At 43.4% G+C, this 23,735-nt stretch overlaps 4 protein-coding genes across 4 annotated transcripts; 3 read left to right on the top strand and 1 right to left on the bottom strand.

Moving 5' to 3' along the window:
* Positions 1-1,978: 1,978 nt before the first annotated feature.
* On the bottom strand, positions 1,979-2,380 carry LOC127754063 (putative RING-H2 finger protein ATL61). The gene has a single exon (XM_052279525.1). It carries the CDS (start codon positions 2,378-2,380, stop codon positions 1,979-1,981), a length of 402 nt encoding a protein of 133 aa, XP_052135485.1.
* A 568-nt stretch (positions 2,381-2,948) lies between these two features.
* On the top strand, positions 2,949-3,386 carry LOC127755464 (probable E3 ubiquitin-protein ligase RHC1A). Its single transcript, XM_052281143.1, has one exon. It carries the CDS (start codon positions 2,949-2,951, stop codon positions 3,384-3,386), a length of 438 nt encoding a protein of 145 aa, XP_052137103.1.
* Positions 3,387-15,185: 11,799 nt separating this feature from the next.
* On the top strand, positions 15,186-18,244 carry LOC127754295 (CBL-interacting protein kinase 15). Its single transcript, XM_052279775.1, has 2 exons — positions 15,186-15,347; positions 16,343-18,244. The coding sequence occupies exon 2, from the start codon at positions 16,649-16,651 to the stop codon at positions 17,951-17,953; it is 1,305 nt and encodes a 434-aa protein (XP_052135735.1). The 5' UTR covers positions 15,186-15,347; positions 16,343-16,648; the 3' UTR covers positions 17,954-18,244.
* A 2,465-nt stretch (positions 18,245-20,709) lies between these two features.
* On the top strand, positions 20,710-21,903 carry LOC127754296 (uncharacterized). Its single transcript, XM_052279776.1, has one exon. It carries the CDS (start codon positions 20,710-20,712, stop codon positions 21,901-21,903), a length of 1,194 nt encoding a protein of 397 aa, XP_052135736.1.
* Positions 21,904-23,735: the final 1,832 nt, after the last annotated feature.

The raw sequence follows: 23,735 nt of genomic DNA, 5'->3' as shown, positions 1-23,735 counted from the left end.
TATCCAAAAGTAAGAGTAACTAAAATTCTGAATAAAAATAAAATAAATTCTGAAATTTGGTTTCAAAACTAATTATAAATAAACTTTTAAAAAATGAAATTTAAAGTAATAATATAATCTAGAAATAATTGAAATTCTAAATAAAAATATTTAAGCAAACGAAGTGGGCTGTTGTGATGGATATATAGGACCTAAAACAAGTACCAATGTTCACTTTGGTTAATTGAAAATGATGAAACTAGATTTTAAGATTGTAGATTAAGAAAACAGATAAATGAAGAGTTCTGTAAGAATTACATTTATTTTTTTATATCTACTAGATTTTAAGACTGTAGATTAAGAAAACAGATAAATGAAGAGTTCCGTAAGAATTACAGTACTTATGTAATCTATTTTGATTACCAAAATGACAAAATCGAAGATTGACAATTAAAAATACACATTGGGCTAAGTCCTGCTAGGGTGGCGAGAGGGCGAGCTGCTAAAGTGACGAATAAGAGCTATGAAAGGGTGATTCGATAGGTGTAAAACGAGTAAGATAGGGAAGGAGGTATATCAACAATAGTTGGCGGGATATCTAACCCAATCACGTCGACAATAAATTTTGATTTTGTTAGGTAGCGACAACAACGAAGAAGAGAGACGACACGGGCTAACGAGTCGATAGGCGACAAAGGAGTACGGAGATGGTGATTGGCATGGGAGAGCGAGCAGAGGGGCAGCAAATGACAATAAAGAGGGGGTGGCAGGTGAGCCATATTGGAGTAGAGTGACATGTTGATGGGACATCTAAAAACTATAAAACAGAATTCCAATAACGATTTTAGAACCCCAATAATGATAAAGGGGAGGGCAACGAGTAGATCGTAAAGTAGTAGGGTCGCAAACGGGACTTTAGAAAGTAAAAAATGAACCCCGACAATGATTAGGTTTTATTTTTAAAATCCCAATGAAAAAAAGGCAATGGATAGCAGGTGAGGGGCGACGAGCAAATCGTAAAGTAGTAGAGTCACAAACAGGACTTTTAGAAAGTAAAAAAATAAACCCGACAATGATCAAGTTTAATTTTGAAAATAAACATGGCAAGGGATAGCTAGCGAGGGTCGACGAGCAGATTGTAAAGTAGCAGGTTCACAAACGGGACATTTAGAAAGTAAAAAAATGAACCCCGACAATGATCAGGTTTAATTTTTAAAATCCCAATAAAAATAATAAAGGGCATGGGATAGCGGGCGGCCATAAAAGAGTGGGGTGACCGTGTTTTCTTTCAGACTTTAAAATACTATAAAAGGAACCCAATGAGAAAATGATAGGCCTAATTTCTTAAAGGTCCCAATGAGGATGAATAAAAGCCGTGACGAAGCGGCAAAGGAGCAAGGGGTGATAGTTGGTCTAACTTTTATAAGTTGAAAAAAAACTCGATGAAGATAAGGTTGGGTTTTTTTAAAAAAAATTCCAAAACAACGCTATGACTATTGACAATTTTAAAGAAAATAATGTAAAAAATAGATGATTATCTATGGATGCTTTGCGCGGGCCATTCTGCTAGTTATCATAATAATACAGTAATTAAGTGTATGTAACCAAACTTCCGAAGCTTCCAAACAATTAATTACATATCTTTTCTAAAAATAGAAAAATGTCAGCTATACATCTCAATATACTCTTGCATGAAATACAGCTATCAATTATACATCTCAAAATATACTTGTATAAAATACTAGCAGCATACATAAGCACTGACTGGACATACGTATAGAGGTCAGGTGCATATATATATATATATATATATATATATATATATATATATATATATATATATATATATATGCTCACAATCAAATGAGTTAGTACTTCTCTCTCCGTCTCAACCGTCTCAAAATAAATCAAAGTATGATTGGATAAGATACTATCTACTGTTTCTAGGTTAATTTATTTTGAGACGGAGGTGACATAGTTAGTGAAATCTGAGATAGCGTCAGACCATGTTATCTGCGGCGGCGACGGCGACGGCGACGTCAGAACGGCAGAGCGGGCATGTTGTGCGGTTGCGCAGCCACTTGACGACGCAATCCTTGTGAAACGCGTGCGCGCACCCCGGCAGCATCCTCCATCTCCCCCGCTCGCCGCCGCCGCCGTCGACATCGTCCTCGTTCTCCGACAGACAGATGACGCACTGCTCGTTGTCTCGGTCGTCTTTAGGTCGTAGCAGCAGCAGCCTCTCGATCAGCATGTCGTACTGGTGCGCCGACTTGTTATTGCCGTCGTCGTTGCGGCGGAGGCGGATGAGATCGACCTCCACGGTGATGGCGAGGGCGAGGAAGAAGAAAAAGATGTTGCCCCACATGAGCCAGCTGTCCATGAAATCCTCCGCGTCCATGCACTGCACACACTCGAGTCGATCGATATGTCTCGATTTTCTTGTGTACGTACGTACGTATATGTCGATGGATCGATCATCGACTCTGAATTGGATTAGCAAAAAGTAAATCCGTTTCTGACACGTGACCGTCCTCCTGTCCTGCGCCACAGCCACGGCGACCCTTGCTTCGCCTCCTCATACATGGACCAGAGCATCTCACATCACAGATCGATCTTTTTTTTTCTCCGGCGATTAATTAAAGATCCAATCAACAGGCAATAATAATATCGTAGTTGATCCATTTCTTTCTTGTATGTATGCAGATCATAACAATATTTTTATCTCATCTCAAAAGGATTAAAAATCAAGTCCGAGCTAACAAGAGATCCATATATTGTGCACACAGATACCTAAAATACACTGATGCTACTATTTTTGGATCTGCATATATATAAAGGGTGCAACATATAATAATAACTGTTTGATGCTTGCAACACATTATTACGCATATATGCATGGGCGGCGCAGAACGAACACAATTCAAGTGGAATTGGAAAAAACAGAAATATCAAGATATAGTTGCGCGATGCTGTTCTTGAAAGAGCTGCCCATCTGGCAGGCGTTCGGGTTCTCCTTGCTCACAGGAGCCCTCGCCGGCAGCACCCTGTACGCCGTGTGCGTCGTCCTCCTCTGCTGTGTCGATCGCCAACGTCGACATGCCGGTGCGCCGCCGCCCGATCCGAAGATCTGGCTGCCGGACCACACGCACCATCGCCGGCGGCGGGATGAATCGTCGGAGTGCAGCATATGCCTGGGGGAGTTGGAGGAGGGGGAGAGGTGCTGCACGCTGGTGGCGTGCAGGCACGAGTTTCACAAGGAATGCATCTACCGGTGGCTCGCCAACCACAACACCTGCCCTCTCTGCCGCCACATGCCCCTCCCCCCTGCTTCATCACCACCATCTGCGCCGCCGCCTCACCATGCTTCTCCTCCTTCCAATGTACCGCCTGCTGCTCATGTTTAGATCATCATCTGAAGAGATTTAAAGGTTTCTTTCGGCTTAATTTGTTTGACCCCCCCCCCCCCCCCCTCCCCAAAAAAAAAAAAAAGAAAAAAGAAGAAACGTCTGGAAGAAAAATTGGAAGCACTGATGGACGATTGCTCTTTTACGTGATCATATATGTTCAAGAAGTTATACTACTTTGATTTAATAAAAGCTTAGCAAAATACAACTTGTGTGTGATATATGGCGTCGGCAGCCACTCATCCATTTTTGGGCGTTATGTAAAATTTCCTGCGCACCGCCGGCAGCCGTCCCTCACTTGCACGCGCGTAATTAGCAAGAGGACTGCTTCCTCCGTTTCATATTATAAGATTTTCTACTATTGTCCACATTTATATATATATTAAAATAAATCTAGATATTTTCTAGCATTCACATTCATATATATGTTAATGAATCATATATATATATGTGTCTAGATTCATTAACATCTATATAAATATGAGTAATACTAGAAAGTCTTATAACCTAAAACAGAGGTAGTACAAGATATAGTTAGAAAGGTACACTTCAATAAACCCTTCTCTTTTCTCTACCTGCGTAAGCAACTAGCCAACTACACGTAAAACACAATGTATCAAGAGAAAACTCAAGGAAAATCAATAGAAATAATTTCAATTCTAGGAAAAATCTAATAAAAAATAACAACAAACTACCCCTATAGCCAAAAAATTCCTACATATTCCCATTGCCCCTAAAAACAAACAATCAAGCGTAGGAAAAAGCACGCAAAGTCCTTCAATATGACTAGCTAACTCAAATCAATGAGCAAAACTAGCCTGAGAAATCACCTTAAAAAATGCTTAAAAACCACACGGAAAACCAATAAAAAGCTCGCCAATCCGATTTGCCACCACCTCGAAAAAGCCTCAAGAATGGCCCCTGCGATTTCTCCACCTCAAGTTGAGTTGGTTTTCCACAAAAGCACAAGTCGCTGTTGACCACACGGACCGATGACCACATGGTGCTCACCGCTGATGAGCCATGAGGGTGAGAGGGGGGAAGGGGGGGAGGGGAAGAAGAAATACAGGGATAGGATAAGACCAAATACCTGGTATACTGATATGGATAAGATGTTTAAGTAGATGATTATTCAGTCGCCATGTTCGGACGGGAGACTGTTCTATAGTATTTCCGGATTAGCAATTTGGAAAAGCTAGATACCGGTATCTCACGCCTAGCACCTGCGACGGTATCGTCTCCCTCATTCCCCAGAGCACAAGCACAGGCATGCGGCAACGGAGCAACGCTGGCATCAGGCATGCAACAGCAGAGGAAGAAGGGAGAGAAGGGAGCTCACTGGAGAAGGCCCCCGCTGCCTCGCCTCACTGCTTCGTCGGGGAGCACATGTAACGCTCCGCTTCTCGTGAGACGTTAAAAACTAATTCGGTAAAATCCTAATTGCGAAAATTTTGTTCTTTGTGTGCAAGTCTAAGTCGTGCCATGGATCTCAATTCAAATCCCATTGTACCCTCTCATCGAAATCGAAATCCTCTACCTCAAATTTCCAATCCCGATTCAAGTCACTGAGATCAAATTCCGAAATTCAATTCCTCTCCTTGAATTCTCGCCAAATACTTGTACTGACTCCAAAGATATCCAAATTCCATTTCCAAGCTCCAATTCTCTCCAATTCAATTCCTCTGCTTAAGTCTATTTTGCCTCCTTCTAATTTTGGATAGGCCGGATTTCCTCCCATCAGCCCACTTCTCTCCCTCAGCCCACCTCCCTCCCTCAACCGCCTTCCCCCTTCCCACGTGCGCCGCACACGAGCCGCTCGGGAGAGAGAGCTCTCTCCTTCTCTCTCGGTTTTCTCTCTCTCTCTTTCTCTCTCTCGTTCTCTCTGTTTCTCTCTCTCCCACGTCGAACTCCCTCTCCCCGGCGTCGATTTCCCGCCGTCGCCGTTTGAATCCGGCCGCGCCCTCGCGTCCGGGTGCGCGTGCTCACACGTGGCCGACCGCCCGGTTGCCGCTGCGTCGGCCCTGCCGCGCCTGCACTGCCCGGCCCCGCTGCCCTGCCGCGCTGCGCCACGCAGCTGCACGGCCCCGCACGCGTGCCCGAGCCGCTCCACGCGCGTCCTGCCAAAACCCGGAGGCCGAGCTCTCCCTCTCCCTCCTACTCCCTTCCCGAATCAGCTTGGAGCGAGCCTCTCTTTTTCCCTCCTTTTTCGCCTTTTCCCCCGACCAACACCGGCGTCACCCTGCCGCCGCTCGGCCCTAGCGCCAGAGCCAGCTGCCGCCTTGACCGCCCCGAGGTCGGTTTGAACCGACCTCCCGCGCAAACCAACCTTGCTCCACTATAAAAACCTGAGCCCCTCCCATCTCCCTCGTTGTCTCGCCTCCTCTCCCCGCCACACCATCGCCGCCTTGACTGCCGTTGTCATCGTCGCACGTGCCATGGGAGCCGGTGAGCGCGAGGAGCCAAAGAGGAGCTCCGGGCCGCCCCATCTTCGCACTCCCTCTCATCTTCCCCGGCGCACTCGCCTCGACGCCGCGCCGCCTCGGCGTCACCCGCCGTTCGCCGCCGCTCGGTCGCGTGCCGCCATCGGCCTTCCACCCCTTTCCATCCCCAAATCGCCGCCGATACCGTTTCCGCACGCTGGTGAGCTCCTCGCCCAAATCCTTGCCATTTGCATCATCTAGGACAAGCCCCGAGCCGTTCGGTTGCTCGCTCGTCCCCCTAAACGTGCCGCCGTCCGCTGTTCAGCCCCGGCCACGGCCTTCTTCCTCCTCTCGCCGCCCACGTGGCCTGGCATAGGTGCCACGTCGGCTTGACCCGGTCAAGCCGGTCAGCCGCTCGCCCTTGCCCCTTCATCCCCGTGCGCGCAGACCCCGGTGAGCCATGAGGCTGCACGTGGGCCCGCCGCCTCCTTGTCGACCGGCGCGCTGCATCCGAACCCAATCCACCGATCCGTCTCGCCCGTCCCCGCGTGCGCCCTCCCCACCATACACCCGACCGCCGCCATGCGGGCCCATCTCAGGACCCCGCGCCCTAATGGGCCGCCTCCCCGTGGCCGCGCTCGGCCCAATGGCCGGCCAAGCCTTGTGAATCCCTCGGGCCGCGCCTAAGTCGCCCGAGGAAGTCTAAATCCGATCCCTCCTTCCTTTTCTTTTCCAAGGGAATTAATAATTCCTTTTCCTTTAGACAGAAAATCAAATAATCCTTAGAAAATCCATATCTTCTCAACCGCTCACCCGATTGACTTCGTTCAACTTCCAGTAATTCCGTAAAATTGAGATCTATTTAATAGCACCATTATTTAGTTTAAATAGGGTCTTTTTCTTGGTCTTTTCTTTAGGTTTTTGTTTGTTTGCATATAGTTGCGGTTATCGGATTTTCGTCGATCGCGGGTTTTCTCGAAGATTCGTGAAGCTCCGTGAAGACCTTGAGCGAGGCAAGTCACCCTTTGATCAATTGCTCCTATAATTGAAAAATCAATATTATTTTGTTTGCAACTTGCATTATTAGAATCACTCCTATAACATACTTGGCCTCGGTTTGCATGTCAAACCGACGGACCTACCCAGTAGTCGCACTAATTCCTGTAGGCTGTACTACCCTAATTCCTTGTCGCTCCACCCTTGTGGTACCTCGGTATCCGTGCTCTCTGAGCGCGTATACCAAATATCCCACGTACACCGTTGATTGTCAAAAACTTGGGAAAGGGGTTTGAGAAGCCTTGAAAACCCGACATGTGGTGTCGGTGTGTTTAAAAATAAAATGAATTGTGAAAAATCGCGATGCGGGGGTTGTGCCTGCGTGGCACTGTCTCGTATTCGCATATAAGGACCGATTCCTGTGGGAAACTCATCGAGCATAATCAAAGTGCAACCACAAGGTGGAATGGGACACCCTGGCTAAGTAATTAGTCGGTTCAGGGAAACCTCGCATGCCAATAGTTGGGGAACGCCGGGGCGGGGTCGGTTGGAGCCAAACCGGGTTCCTGGTAAGCAAGGAAGAGAAGCTTGCTGAATTACCGATCGAGGTGGTTGGAGTTTGATTTGTGAAAACTAAAATGGCCTATATTTATGTGAGGATTTGATCCTTCTATGTGGCATGAGGTAACCCTGGGCCAGCTTAGGAAAGGCCTTGTTGCGAACCTCCGACACCGACGGGCGTTCGGAATAAGTTCGTATCTTGTGGGTAAAGTGTACCCCTCTACAGAGGTTAACTAACTGTTCGAACAGCCGTGCCCACGGTCATGGGCGGATGTGAGGTGGTTCCCGTTGCGTAGATTTGTTTGCCTGTGCTTTGTGAAAAGTTGCTGTGGGATGGGAATCATAACCAGAATCAGCCTATGTGGCAGATGGATGACCTGAGTGGTCAGAAACGAATCTGTGTGATTCGGGATGTCTACGGGCATCATAGACTAGGCTTCCCGAGTGGAAGCGGAATGTTGTGCTACTGGGCAGCTGGACTCTGGGAGTCCGAGAGAATGAGAGGCTCTGGGAGCCGATTAATCAAGTGAAATGGCTTTGGGAGCCAAGAGGTAATGATCTGACCCGGGAGGTCGGTACATTACCAATTGAGTTGTTAAAAAGCATCTCTTAAGTCGATTTGAGACGCAAGTCTCTTTTCGGCCCAAACTTAACAAGAAGTAAATCACTTAGTGATTTCAAAATGATTTCAAACAAAGGATTTGCAAAACAACCTTGCCCCTCTTCCAAGCTTGCATTAAACACCTAAATTCCCGTGACTTGCTGAGTACGAAAGTACTCACCCTTGCTCTATATAAATATATATAGTTCCTCCGTCCTGAAGTTGAAGATGAAGTAAAGTGAAGATTAAAGGTTTCGTCCTGGTTCCCAGCCGTCGCCTGTGGTGTTGGGTGTTAGACCGTTGGTTCCGCTGCTGCTGTTGTTGGTGTTTGCCTCGTCCGTGTCGTCGGTTGCATTCTCAGGCTGTCTGAGCTGCAACCTAAGTTAAGGTAAATAAGTCCTCTATTTATTTTAAGGATTGCAATGATTCATATTTGTCACCATGGGTACCAGCGCTATGTCCTGGGACTGGTACTGAGATCGCGGTTTCGTAGGGAGCGGTTCGCGCCGTTTTTCCTACGACACGCTCCTATCAGGTGCCGTTGTACGGCGGTGTCAGATTGGGGTGTGACAGCACATCACCAGAGAAGATATGCGGCGCCACGGGTGATGAGTTCTAGCATGGGACTAACGAGCCTCGGCGTGGGCATGTACGATGGAAGACGCGGCCACCGGCGACCAGCCCTAGCGTGGGGCGTGACAGCGGAAGATTCGGTCGCCGGCGTCGAGCCCCGGCATGGGGCTTGGACAGCGGAGGACGGGCTCGATGTGGAGGACAAGGCTAGCAGTGACGACGTCTCGGTGCCTAGCTCCTGATACCTAGTAAGAAACACATGATATCTGGCAGGTATTGCGCTCTGGTATCGACGAGTATCAGGTGGTATTAATAGGTATCAACATCAAGTACCAATGGGTAAGTATTACCTGATACCTGGCAGAAATCGTCTGCTACCAGTTAAGTATCATGACATGATGATACTGGTTAAATGCCCTGATACTTAATAGGTATCAAGTCCTGATACTTAACTGGTATCATTCCGTCCAAATGGTATTTATTGTATAACAGTTTGGATGGTCTATCTTTTTCTCTAATAGAGAGCTTGAACGGGAGATTTGGGAGGTACAGTCGCCTCGATATTACTATTTGATAGGTGGTAAAATTTGGATAGGATAGGTATGCTATACATGTTATTATAAGACCCTTCAAATGTAAAAATTAAAATCATATATAAAAGTAAATTTAAATGTTAATACAATGAAATTATTTTATCAAATAAAACTTAATTTGTAATAAAATATTATTGATTAAATATTTAAAAAGTTAAATTTTAAAATTCGTATGTGTCTTGTTGAGTGGATCGAGCAGAGGGGGTAATATTTTGCTCACATCACTACCACAGAACCTCATCACCAAGGCACTTGTTAAGAGAATATTTGTAAGTTGTAACAACCGAGATGGGTTAGAATATATCCCCATATCTAATTAAAAAAATGTGACACAATGAATCTGAAAATAATCTAACACCTATTCAACTTCTCCTCATAGGAGCTACAAAACACCTACAGGAAGCTGGGGTGGGAGCATACGCCATAGCATGCCTTAGTGGGTCCACGCTAGGGATGGCAATTTCCCCCTGCGGGGACCCGCCCCTACCCCGTAGGGGCGGGGGCGGAGGAGATTTTCGACCCGCGGGTGCATCGGGTATGGAGCCCCGCATTTGGACGGGGAGCGGACGGGGGACTAATTTCACCCGCGGGTGACCCGTGGGGCCTGGGGTACATATAAACCTTAAAGTATAGGTCAAAGAAAGCCAAAAAAACCCATATAATAGCCAATGTAAACTTACAGCTAATTCCTTGGCTTAATTTTTATGATGATATTTAAGTATTCATGCTATTTTTGATGGTGTGTTAACTATGCACAATATTTGTTTTTGCTGAAATGATGATTGTGTTGTATTTTTTGAGCTGATTGGATGAAGATGCTACTAAATACGGGGCCTCGGTCGGATTTGCGGGGCCCCGCAGGGGTCAGGGGAGGGTGATGTTTTCAACCCGCATCCATAGTCAGAGCCAGGGGCGGGAGGTAAAGTCGGGGGTCAGGGTCGGAGGAGTTCTAGCCCAACCCGCCCCCGTTGCCATCCCTAGTCCACGCCTAATACTCATATGAGCACGTGTATACATCGCGATCTGACTCATCAGCGTCAGCGTGATAGCGTGTACAGCGATCTTCTACTACGTATATATGTACATGCATGATCTAGACATACGTATACTCTAGGAAGAAATTAAGGAAGAGAAGAGAGACGAAAAGTCAGAGTTGTGTGGTGCGGAGGTGTACACACGCATGTGGGCGAGCAGTGCAGACGTGGCAGTGATCCAGCATCATCCATCGATCGATATGATTAGAGGAATTTTTGTCACTATTTTCATTATTGCGACGACCCTATCCAACTGCAGCCATCCATTTGTTCAGTGCATGCTCTAGTATATTCTCAATTACTAGTCTCTTCCCGTTTCTTAAAGCTTCGACATTAATGTATTCAATCATGTGAAACAAATACAAATCCTAGTCTATATATTTGGGTATACGGAGGGAGTTTATTTGCTTCATCCAAAAACCGACGGGCAAAATAAATTTATTTATACTACAACACTTACATACGCTCAAAGATGATAAATTTCAGCTATTTTTATTTTCTCTATCCGTACCAAAATATGCCAACTAGTAATGAATTAGATATAATAATCAAGTACGTTGTGTCTAATCCAATATTTGCTATATTTTAGTATGGTGGAAATAAATTATTGGTAAACTATTTATGCTGATTATATACTTATTATACGGATAAATTAAATATTTTAGGAAACAAAATTGAAAGAAAAGCTTAAACCAAATAGTCTAAATAATGTAAGTAAAATAATTTTTCTTTGAGAAAACATATATTTAGAGCTCTAGAGCAAATAATCTATTGCACTGACATCGTGAACAAGCTTGAAAAAAAAGGCCTTAGAATTAATTAATGGTTATAACTGAATTTTGCACAAATAAAAAATAATTACCTCCTCTTCTTGCTTTTTTCTTAGGAAAATCTTTTACCACAAAGCATGTTCGTTTCTCATTTTCTTCACTTCTTAGCTACATTTGAATTTTGATACCTCAAACGTTAGTTTTGTTCATTTTCCATTGTCATGCCATTATGTTGGATTTTCTAAGACTCAATTGTCAGTTTTTTTTTTAAAAAAGATGGTAATAGCGTTATTTCTATTCACATATAAGTTTGCATGATCTTTCTCCGTGTGCAAGTTATGTCCAACTAAATAAAACCCCGCACGTGGTGTTGTTCGAGTTTTGTATGATAATAGTATAAACAAATTTTAAGATAGCTAGACGGTATAGCCTTAAATAATTTGCATCTTTTGATTAATCATTTAAAAAAAACTAAGGTGATAATATTTCAAAAAGTAAAATTAAGGTGAGTTGGCTTCATAAAAGAAAAAACAAAAAGGAAGGAGACAATATAGATTGGTCATTCAAAAGCAAAACAAAGGTGATATTGCTTTATGAGAAAAAAAAGAAATAATTTGGATCATGTATTAATAAAAAATAAGAAATAATTTGGATAATGTATTAATCATCAAGTGCTAGAAACAGTGGGGGTGAGAGAAACGGCATCAATTATGAAGTGAATTAATTGACAGACTGAAAGACGCGTCAAGTACATAAAAACGATCAATCCACGCTTTCCTGAGAGTAGATCTGTCGATCCATAATCATAATAGAGGAAATGCCATCTTATGAAAGAATGAAGACGGAATTCACTCTAAATTACTTCTTGCGGCAATGGTTCCTAAGACCGTGGATAGTTCTTGAGGTCGATGAATGAAGCCAGGAATTTGGTGCACATGCATGTGCTGATTCGTGTTCCGATAAATGTACCACATAAAACCATCGGACGAATCAAGCCGGGGTTCTAGACAAGATTCAATGTACATGGGACTGAGATCAAGTTCAGCAAGGGGACAAAATAAATCATCAGAAGCAACAGAGAACAAAATCAACATCAGTAATAGATGCCACTCTATCAAGATTGTTGTTAGTTCATGGAATACTCCTTCATACCCACGTAGAAAAAAATAAAAATGCTTGATCGTACTTAATAAGCTAGATAGGAGTATTAGATAAAAACATTTAGTAATCACTATTACGATATTTTTTGGCCCCTAAGAATTTTTTTCTTTGTAATTTTGAAACCTTTAATTCCTCGACAATAATTTAATGAAATTGCAATTCTCTTGCCATTAAAAATAAAAGTTACTAGCGCTTGTTTCTTTTCAACATAATTGTTGCTATGAGTAAAGATAAATGGTCAAACGTCACATTTAAGTCAAGAATCAACGGTGTTATCTATTAAAAAAATCAAGAGTAACAATCTACAAATAAAATACGTTGCTTGAGAAGTATGTGTATAGCTTAACTGGTTAGGTTCCTTGTGGTGGAATTACCCATTCGGGTTTAAGTTCTAGACTTGACACGACACTACTAGAAAAACGATTTTTATTGACATTGGCTTTTTATTTTTCTAGGCGGACAAAAAAAAAACCCCTCTTATAACCGTTTGCGAAAATATATAGCTAAAGAGCATCTAGATTTAACTCCGCCTGTAAAAATCAATTTTTTCAGGCCTGCGAAAAGGCGAATCTTTTGAGGGGTTCGCCTGGACAAATATGGTTTTTGCAAGCGGAACCTTACGTGGTCCGTCTGCAAAAATCATGCCTACAGAAAAAAATATTAAAGTCCCATCCTTATCTTCTCCTTCACCATCCTTATCCTCTCCACCACTCATTTTCCGCCCCTTCCTCTCTCTCATCACACATCGGCTGAGGAGCGTCGGCGGCTCCAAGGAGGTTCACCACTGGCTGCGACGACGATGACGCGGACACCTTGGTCTCGCCGCCAGCTACGACGATGACAATGACTCCTCCTAGATCCACTGCTGGCTCGCCCCGGGCACACGGATCCGCCAGCGACCGGTCTCGGGGAGGGGGAGGGGAGGCCGCGGCAACGAGGAGGTGAGGCAGCGGCTCGGCTGCTTCCTCTCCAGCCAATGGCGGTGGCTCAATGATGAGGAGTGGAGGCGTCGGTCGCAACAAGGAGGTGAGGCGGTGGTTCAGCTCCTCCCTCTCCTGGCCCGGCGACAAGGAGGGCTAGCAGCAGCTTGGCGACGAGAAGGGGTGGTGGCAGCGGCGCTCCAATCCTCCCTCCCTTCCTCCCAGATTCGTCTACCAGCGGTGGAGGCGACAGTGGCGGGGGAGGAGCCGACGGCGGCGGCCACCGCAGAGAGCGTCGCCCCATCCCCTCCTAGATCTGGACGGAAGAGGTGAGCCAGCCGGCAGCAGCAGCAGACGGAGGAGGAGAGCCATCGGTCGGAGGGGGAAGGGCCAGATGGGGAGGCTAGCACCGGCGCCAGCGCCGGCAGGTAGGGGTGGTGGCGGCGGATTTTTTTTGTTCGCTGAAAATATTTTTGCAGGTCGGTGGATCTAACGTCTGTAAAAATCATCTATTTTCGTAGGCCTTTGCTTACAAGCGGTCATTTCTCCCGCCTGGAAAAAATATTTTTGGCCTCTTGGGAAAATGATTTTCCTAGTAGTGTGGGTGTTTATATTTATGGCTAATTATTATTTTAGTGGTAGATGACGTACTCATCGACAGCGAGGCGCCCGTGATGACTTCGTTAATTTCAAAATATGTCGGCCCAGTCTTTCGGATGTGCTCCAAGGGATAGGGTGTACGTGTCTATGTTTGTAGAGGTGAATGTGCGCTTGTTGTTAAAAAATTGGGTTGCTTGGTTTGATTGTATGAGTCTGATAAGTAATTGTTTTTTTTTTGTTTTTTTTTGTTGGAAGGAATAGGACATGTAACGATTCGTGCTGTATGTGGCACCACGACGCTGTTGCCATTGCAACGTAAGGTGTACATTCACCAGCTTCCCTTTCCGTTTTCGAGCAGCAAATTCCAAATGTAATTCCTTTTGTCACACGCAGGCAACACAACGCATGGACTCCACATATCGTGTGCAGATAATTAATTTTGGACAAAGACATTTCTTGGAAGTGGCACAGATTTTTTTTCGCTCTCATGAAAGGCTTGATTGATGCAAACCAATTGAGCCGTCATCGGCTATCTGTACATTATCTGTACAGCTGCCAAGTTTGTATTGATCGGTTTTCTTCGAGGTTAATTTGTAAGTATGTTTTTCTTTTAGTAACTTAAGTAATTTTTTTTAAATCTAAGGTCAATATGCATAACAACATATTCTGAAAAACTTATGGACAAGCTGATTATTCATTGGTAAAATATAGACAGGCCGATGTCAATAAAAACCAATGATGCCTGACCGAAACAAATACTACATGTCTACATCCATGCTAAAATTAAATAAGTTCAGTTCTATACATGAATTTGACTATATTCATATTTATGTAAAAAAATAAATTTATTTTTGAATGGAGGAAATAAGTATATACGGTGATAATTGAATACCGCTCACCAAAGATCCAGCTAGTAGCACACGGATAAATGGCTGCAAGTCACCAACCATTTCCGGTGGTCCAATACCTGAAGAACAGCCAACCCATTGATGAGTCAGCAAAGGATCAGATCATGAGAGATGAGCCAATGCCATGCATTTGAGTAACTCCAAACCAAATTAAACACAACATCACATGGAAAACTACTCTAACAAATGCCTCAATTAACATTGGTTCCTCAGAAAATAAAAGTTGCAGTTAACGGAATCAGATTAAAGAAGGAAAAAAGTGCTCATTTTCTGTAAGACAGCATCACAGCCTTCAGATCTATAAATAGGATTAGGCAAGGTGATTAGTGGTACATTATGTGCTGTACCTGTTTCAAGAACACAATGATGAGCTGTACCATCATCAATTGTGAAATAATTAATTAAATTATCATTAAGCACCAAGCCAAGCCAAACCAATCCAAGCCAAGCCAAATTGAATGATTGCTGTGGTGAAGGGCGACTAGTCAGGGGTGAGTCGGATGGATATGCTCTTTATGCGATGCGGTGCCCAGGAAACGCGGCGCAGCCAAATCAGGGTCATTAACGTCAAATCATTCTCTGCTAATAATGCAAGGCACCACTGTTTCTTCTCCAACTGGCGGCTGCCTCCTCTCCTCTTCTTGATCGGTTCCCCCTGTATAAAAGAGAACCCCGTCTTCTCGCTGTCCTCGCATCCACTCCTGATACTACCACTCAAAAACTCTCTCTCTCTACCCAAACAGGTGTTGAGAAAGAAGTGGGGGACAGATCCAAAAAGTTCACCTTTTGTTACCTGAATCTCCTCTTCTTCCTGTCACCGGAAGGTATGCAGTTCCTCTCTCCATATCATCTTCTAGCGTTTCTTTCTACTGATTCTTGATTGCTCGCTTTTTTCCATTATTCTCTTTTGCTCCAAGGTAGGGGTAGGGGCACATCAGTTGGACAAGTAGAAATTGATGGCACATCAATTGAGTAGATGCGAAAATTTATGGTTTTTAGTTAAAGTTTAGACCAAGCCGATGCCAAAGTGCTGCCGTTTAATCGAATACGACGATATGTACTCTTGCAATGGCATGTGTCATGAGGTGTTTGGGTTTGGCGAGGCTCAGTTTTCATTAATTTCCCCTCCTTCCCATGGCCGTATCAAACCTAATCTTTGAAAAATATTCAATTCATGTGGATGCGGAATCACTAGATGCAGCTTAACTCCATGCAAATCCTAACTCCTGCCATGTGCCCATGTGCCTGTCCCTTATCCTGATTTGCATCTGAATTCATTTGCTGAGTAATTTGCTTGTTCAGTGCCTAATCTGCTAGACGTCCAAACAAAGTTTTAATTAGGAGCAAAAGATCTAGTAATGTCATTTTTTCTAAATTCGTAATGTTTTGGTATCTGAATTCGTAATTGACTAGTTTTATTAATCACCTTTCTGAACTTGAACGAAAGATGTAGAATAATTCACATCGGTTGCAAATTTTAATTCGTAATTGACTAGTTTTATTTTGTTAGCTTCTGATTTACCGTCCTAGATTTCTGATAAGTACTTAGTTGAAGTTCCTTATTATATTAATTATCTATTACATAACACGTTGAACTCATGTAAGTTCTGATTGATTCTAGGGAACACTTATATTATATAAGTAGTAGGTATAAAAATGCATTTAGTTTCACAATAAGCCTTCAAAATTCTTCGCATTGACTTTTGTTTGGTTAAAGTTCTTACAGACTTTCAGATTATTATACGTACCTTGTTAGCACTTGAGTGCATATCCTAGGACATTCAATTACTAAATCTGATGCCTGGTTTTGTTTATACAGGGGAATCAATAAAAAAACAAGCAGTGAAAGCCTCAAGGAATGCTGAAAGATGTGCTTGCATAGAAGAAATTTTCCGTGTGAGATAAAACAGATTGCTGGTTCACCAGTGCTACTGATCTACTCAAGTCTTGATGTGAGTGATCAACTTTCCTGCACTAATTCTACACCATTTAGACTCCGAAACGACGATGATATAAGAATGTTGTTCTCCATCCACGATCATGACCTTGGGGAGGATGGCTAAAGAATTGCAGTCCATCTGATTGGTGGTCAAAACATAGTGCTGAGATTTATATCTTTGTGGGCATGGAGAGTAGAGGGAAGATTCTAATGGAGAGGTATGAGTTGGGGAGATTGTTGGGGAAAGGAACATTTGGCAAGGTGCACTATGCAAGGAATCTGGAGTCAAACCAGAGTGTGGCCATAAAGATGATGGACAAACAGCAGATATTGAAGGTTGGGCTTTCGGAGCAGATCAGACGTGAGATCACAACCATGCGGTTGGTGGCTCATAAGAACATTGTTCAGCTTCATGAGGTCATGGCAACACGGAACAAGATCTACTTTGTGATGGAGTATGTGAAAGGTGGTGAGCTATTTGAAAAGGTTGCAAAGCGTGGAAAGCTTACAGAGGTTGTTGCACATAAGTACTTCCAGCAACTCATTAGTGCAGTGGATTACTGCCACAGTCGAGGTGTGTATCACCGGGACTTGAAGCCTGAGAACCTACTGTTGGATGAGAATGAGAACCTGAAAGTCTCAGACTTTGGATTGAGTGCGCTTTCAGAGTCGAAGAGGCAAGATGGCTTACTCCATACCACCTGTGGAACACCTGCATATGTAGCTCCAGAGGTGATTAGCAAGATAGGCTATGATGGTGCAAAGTCAGATATTTGGTCTTGTGGTGTTATCCTGTTTGTTCTTGTTGCTGGTTACCTTCCTTTCCAGGGCCCAAACTTGATGGAAATGTATCGGAAGATACAACACGGTGAATTCAGGTGCCCCGGTTGGTTTTCACGCAAACTCCAGAAGTTGTTGTACAAGATCATGGACCCCAACCCAAGCACAAGGATTTCAATCCAGAAGATAAAGGAGTCTACCTGGTTCCGGAAAGGTCCTGAGGAGAACCGTATTTTGAAGGAAAGAACTTTGAATGAAAACACCACCAAAAATGTTGCTCCGGTGCTTGGTGTGAGACGCAAGAAAAATGCTCATGAAGATGTGAAGCCCATGTCAGTGACAAACTTAAATGCTTTTGAAATTATCTCTTTCTCCAAGGGATTTGATCTCTCTGGCATGTTCATTGTAAAGGAATGGAGAAATGAGGCAAGGTTCACTTCAGATAAATCTGCCTCAACCATAATCTCAAAGCTAGAAGATGTAGCAAAGGCGCTAAATCTCAGGGTAAGGAAGAAAGACAATGGTGTAGTGAAGATGCAAGGGAGGAAGGAGGGAAGGAATGGTGTTCTTCAGTTTGACATAGAGATATTTGAGGTTACCACTTCCTATCATATCATCGAGATGAAACAAACAAGTGGCGATTCATTGGAGTACCGACAGCTACTGGAGGAGGGCATCCGGCCAGCTCTGAAGGACATTGTCTTGGCCTAGCATGGAGATGAATAGCAGCAGTCGCAAGAGTAGATTTTGATGTCTCAAGCATTTAGTTTCCGCTCCTCAAATTCATTAGGTTTTAGCTCAAATGAATTTATTTGTCTTGCCTGTGTTCTTTTTAGCATCTATGTTTTTGTATCTGGAGAGTTCATGTTGAGACAATGTATGCAATTGTATTTGGAGAGTTGATGTTGAGGCAATTTATGCACAATTTAGATGGAGTCTGTCGAGAGTAATTTTATGAGAAGTTGAGCTGCAATATAAAAATTGGCTTTGAGCCTTTCAAGCTTTCTTCAGATATTCGTCCTGATACTGTCATAAAGCTATGTTTGGGTGCAATGTTGTGACACCATTAGCAAGGTTTCTGCAGCATGAAGTATGCAATTCTTGGTATTCACCAGACACTCAAGAATTTCTAGAGTTTTTAACTTTTTATTATCATCTTGTTGATGAAAATTCTCATATCAATAGTGCTACAGAGGTATACCTTATCAGCTATTGAACATAAGTTTTTATCAAACAAATAAAAGAAAAACCGAAGCGACTTCTCATTCTTCGGACGAACAAGATAACACGAGTGCACAGTCCTACAAGATAGTAGCAGGTAGGCAACGAAATACCAAAAAGTTGCAGTTTCATTGGAAGACAAAAAAAAGATTTTTTTTTAAGAATAAGGATATCCTTGTATTTGCCAAATAGCCACAGAGAGCGAAGTTATTGGTAAACAAAAGAAAATATAATACACATGTTGAAAAGTCTGAACAAAAGCTATTTAAACACCAGTTGTGAGTTGTGAGGAAAATAAATTGTCCCTGTCACTGAGGATAGATCCAACATCCAAGAGCTCATTTTTCACGGTCCTAATTGATCACCCAACAACTTTCCAAGATGTTAATAATACTGCTAATCAGACTGTCCAAATGTCGACTGGATTTGGTTAATCTCAACAACCCAATTGTAGCTGTGACAAGTTGTACATATGACAAAGGCTATACTCTTCAGATTGCAACTTGCGAATTTCCCACCTAGATGCTTTTGTCCTTTGTAAGATTTGAGAATTTTTTTTTGCTTTGAGAAATAATACTGAGATATCAATGATAGATTCCTGATAAGATCGCTGTAAATTAGAGAGAGAGAGAGAGAAAAAAAAACGTTTTAAGATAAGTCATGTGGTCATGCAAAATTCAGTTCTACTACTATACATTTATATATCTTTCAGCTGTTGCCAGTTTATATACAGTAGTGTTTGTCTTGATAGGATATGCTAAAAAAAAGCCTTGGCCGACAATATATGATGATGATGATGAGGTAATCCTTTATAACCAGTAAAGCAGAACAGAGGGAATAGTAGTCTGAATTTGCAAGAGATGGAGAAAAACCTTGACCTGCTCTGCTTTCCTGTCACCTTGACCTTATTATCCTCTCGGAGAGGAGATGGAAGGAACTAGGCTTTGATCTGTACAGCTTGTGTGCCGTTTCAGGTCCTGGTTGACGTTTCAGCTGAAGCTCATCAACCTCGTCTCTGGCAGATTTTGCGCCGTTAAGATCTTCACTTCTGGTGGTTACTCAACGACTCTGATGATGACATGATTCACTCTGATTTTGCTGCGGATTTTGCTGTTTTCACTGGCCTGCAGATGGTGCGCCCCCGTGGTAAAGATGATCCAAGAGAGGTTCGGATGATCAAGCACAAGTCCATGTATTACATTTTCAACGCCTATAACATTGAATTTGTTCTCTAAGAAACTAATTTCGAGTTTTTATAGATGAGAATTGGTGTGTTGAAAGTAATATTATTTTTCTATGAATCAATATGATTTTCTTTCTATGGAAATATATTTATCATCCACCTTAGTTAATTTCCGGTGGACGGTAGGAGAGTACTGACTACTCAGTAGTTGTTGGAGCTCTAATAAATTAGAGGTGCATGTGCAATACAGGAGTAGTGTCATGTGCATCCTATTTGGGCTGAAAAGTATTTTTATACCTAGGTGCAATGGCATTTAGGTATATGCATGAAACGAGATTTGGAGGGGGAGAAGTCCCTTCAAATATTTTTTTAAAAGAAAGTGTGAGCTTATTAAGAATTAAATATGAGATTTCCGGTGTGCAACTGTGATTCGTCTTGCAGACGCTAGCTTTTACAAGTTGCATCAGTACTTTGAATAGAAAATGAAGAAAGTAAGAACGACCCTATATTTCTGTAGTACAGTATCATTTTAACAATAAAACGCCACTGTCCAACCAACAAGCATCATTTCGACAAAACTAGAGGTTACAGTCGAACCATTTACTAGTAAAAAAAAAAAAATCTCTGTCGCAAGGATGAAATTGAAATGAAATTTGCAAGGTGTCGTGCGGACTTGTAAAAAGAAAAAGGAAATACTGGCCTACTGAACCGGCCCGTTGGACCCATTAAGGAGGAAAAATATTACTCATGTTAATCGGGCCAACGGGCCCAAAGACGCGAGCTGCCGCAGATTTACCTTCATCTACTCCATCCATGCCGGCACCTCCGCCGCCGCCCGCCGTCTCCAACTCCACTGCATGCATCGAATACCTCCGGCCATTGCTATAAACTCCAAGGATTACTTACTGCTTTTCGACGTATATATAGAGGGTTCTTCGATCTTCTTTAATTTCTCTCTCCACACCATATTGATCTTCTTCTTCGTTGCGAGCTGTTGCATGGTGTCTAATCTACATTAGAATCAGGTCGTCTCGGCGTTTGGAATTTGGAGCAGATACGTACCATGGGACGACGACGACTTGTGAACCTGGTGGTGCAGGGCGCCGGTGGACTCTATTCTCTGCGCCGCATACCCGCGAATCGTCTCTTCTACCCATCAACAAGAGCAGCTGAAGAAGCAACGGCAAAGTCACAAGAATCATTCATGGAGGAGCACGGTGGCAGGAAGCATCCAGGCCTCCACACCATGGAGATGTTGGAGAAGCTTCCCCGTTCGACGTTCGCCTTCGAGCCGGCCCCGGTGGATCGCTACCGTCTTAGGTCTCTCGACTTCGCCTGTCTCCTCGGCCACGAGAGCAGGATGCTCACTGCAGACAACAGGGGAAACACCGTCGTCTTCGACGCAGACTCCTCCTCCGTCCTCGCCTTCCCCAACCTCATTTCTCCCAAGAGGTACAACGCCATTTCCCTCTCCATCATCAACAACGATGGCAGCAACAACACCGGGTTGGAACCACCGCCGGAGTACGGCCTCTACATGATGACCCGGAGTCCCGACGTCCACAGTATCAAGGATGGTTGCTTTGAGGTGCTCAACTACTCTTCTTCCTCTGCCGATTTCCGTGAGATGACCCCCCATTGGGTTTCTCTGCCACTGCCGCCCTTCGCCGGCTGCATGAATGCCGAAATTACCTCCTACACGGTGGTTCACGGCACCACCATCTACATATCTTGCAATAAGCCAATCCATTCTACTTACGCCTTCGACACGGTTAGCCGTGAGTGGCGCCGGCTGGGCTCCTGGACAATGCCATTCCATGGCAGAGCTGAGTATGTGCCAGAGCTCAACCTCTGGTTTGGCCTGTCTGCTGACCATCCCTACAGCTTATGTGCTTTTGATCTTCCCTCCGACGACTCATCCGTCGCAGCAAAACCACCCACGGTGCAGCATACTTGGGTGGACCTTGACATACCTCAGTCCTGGTTGCCATGGAACATTAATCTCATCAACCTTGGCTGTGGCAGGTTTTGCATCGCCAAGATGTTCCATTCTATTTCGGGTGATGGCACATTTTGTTCCTACTCTGAGAGTGACGATGGCACAATTGAAGACTCTGACCCAATTCATGGGAGTTTCGCTATCTTCACTGGCCTTCACATGGTTCGCCCTCGTGGTAAACATGATGATGTCCAGATGATCAAGCACAAGTTCATGTACTACCAATTTTTCGATGATTACATCGAATGGGTTATCTGAAGCTGATGGTTATTTTGCTATCAAGCAGCTAGCATATGTGCCTTAATTTCACTTTGGTATTTGAAGCAATGCTAGCTTTAATCTCCTATACATATGTCCATGTTTCTAGCTACCTAGTTGTCTATCAGAGACTACTTAATTGGATTGGAATAATTAGTATGATTCATTGTAATAGACTTTTCTAAGTTACTAGTGGTATCTAAGTAATTAACATTTCTAAATTATTAGTACCTAATAAGCGTCATATCAATGTCACATGAGACGAATACCTAGTTAAAGGAGGCATGTAGGTACCACATCAGCCAAAACCAGGGACAATACCGCCAGAGGACCTTCTTTGCACTGGTTTGTAAGTTTGGGGATACGTTATGTCCGGTTTTGCGGTTCAAGGATGATTTTGTAATGTGACAAGATGAGGGATCTCTATTGTATTTTTTTTCCTTAAAAAAATATAGTACCATACCACTCAAGTAAAAAGTTTGTGGGTCCATGGGCCAAAGGCAGTTGGAGCAATCCCTAAAAGCCACGATTTTCTTTTGTATTTGTTTATTTAAAAGGTTTACAAAACTTAACTACCGTTCTGAAGTTTTGCAGAAATGTACTCCTTATGTCCTACCATAGGATAGAACATATAAATCATCCTATGTTAGGACGAGAAATGTAACATGGAGAACGACCGAAGAGGCGTGTTATTGAAATTTTATGGGTAGGGTGCTGCCTCTAAAAAGACATGATAAATCGCCATTTGTTAGGACAATCTACTGTTGCAATGGTTTATCTTAAAAAAAAATAACAAGTGGGGTGACCATGGACATTTGAAAGTGCCCCCAGTAATAAATCGTTCTACGGAAGAGTGAGAAGGGGTGCCTACAAAATTGCCACACGATGCGCGCCCCTTCCGTCATTTGCCACGTCTCGCACTTCCCCTTTATGGTATGGCGATTAATAAGGGTAATTTAATTTTTATTTTTTTAAAAAAATAATATAAAAATAAAGAAATCGCGACTACCAGGACCCAGACGGCCCTAATCCGTGCCATCGCGCTGAGGCTGAGCCTCGGCAGCCGCCGCCATCCTTCCTGACTTCTCCAACCCTCCTCCTTCCTTCCTGTAGATTGCACGCTGCCCCTGCTGTAGATCAGCAACTTCCATCTGATCTGCATCCCGGCCGACTGTCACAGATTGCAAGGAATTGAAAGGAAATCCACATCCTTTGCTGCTGCTGATGCAGGTATGGGGGTTTATTTTGCTCCATCCATTGCTGTTTCGTTCTATTGGTCCGTCTGGTCGTTCGTCGTGTTTTGTTTCTTTTATTCCTTTACGGAATTACTAAAATTGTGTCTCCACAATTCTTGGCTGATTATAGTAAGATTTATCAACATCATATCGATTCTCAGATTCGTTCTATTGCAAGCATGCAAGCCCGTTTTGAATGCCGAGTTACCAACTGCTCTTAGCTGGTATTTTTCTTCGGTCAATGTAGTGTATGATAAAGTTAAGGTTAAAAGGTACTCACATCACATTTGAACTACAATTACATGTCACTTACATTACAGTTACACCGTATTTAAAAATGTAGGTTTAGTTCTATGTGCATGTAAATTTATATTTTTATCTATTTTTGCACAGACCTTGCCTTCTAGCTTTGGTATTTAGCTATGCAGCTAGTACTTATGCTATAAGTTTAGTGTCAAATTGTTTCATCAGTAATGAGCTTTTGTTTTGTCCTGGCCGTTGATCTGTAATGGTGAAAAACTAACTGTTTTTAGGCTGAAATTGTGGCAACTGTTATATAGGCACTCCCACCCAACAATAGAATCATCCCGTCAGATA

This window comes from Oryza glaberrima, chromosome 11 (assembly GCF_000147395.1).
Source record: "Oryza glaberrima chromosome 11, OglaRS2, whole genome shotgun sequence".
NCBI classification, from domain to species: Eukaryota; Viridiplantae; Streptophyta; class Magnoliopsida; order Poales; family Poaceae; genus Oryza; species Oryza glaberrima.
This window is presented reverse-complemented; position numbering and strand designations above follow the sequence as displayed.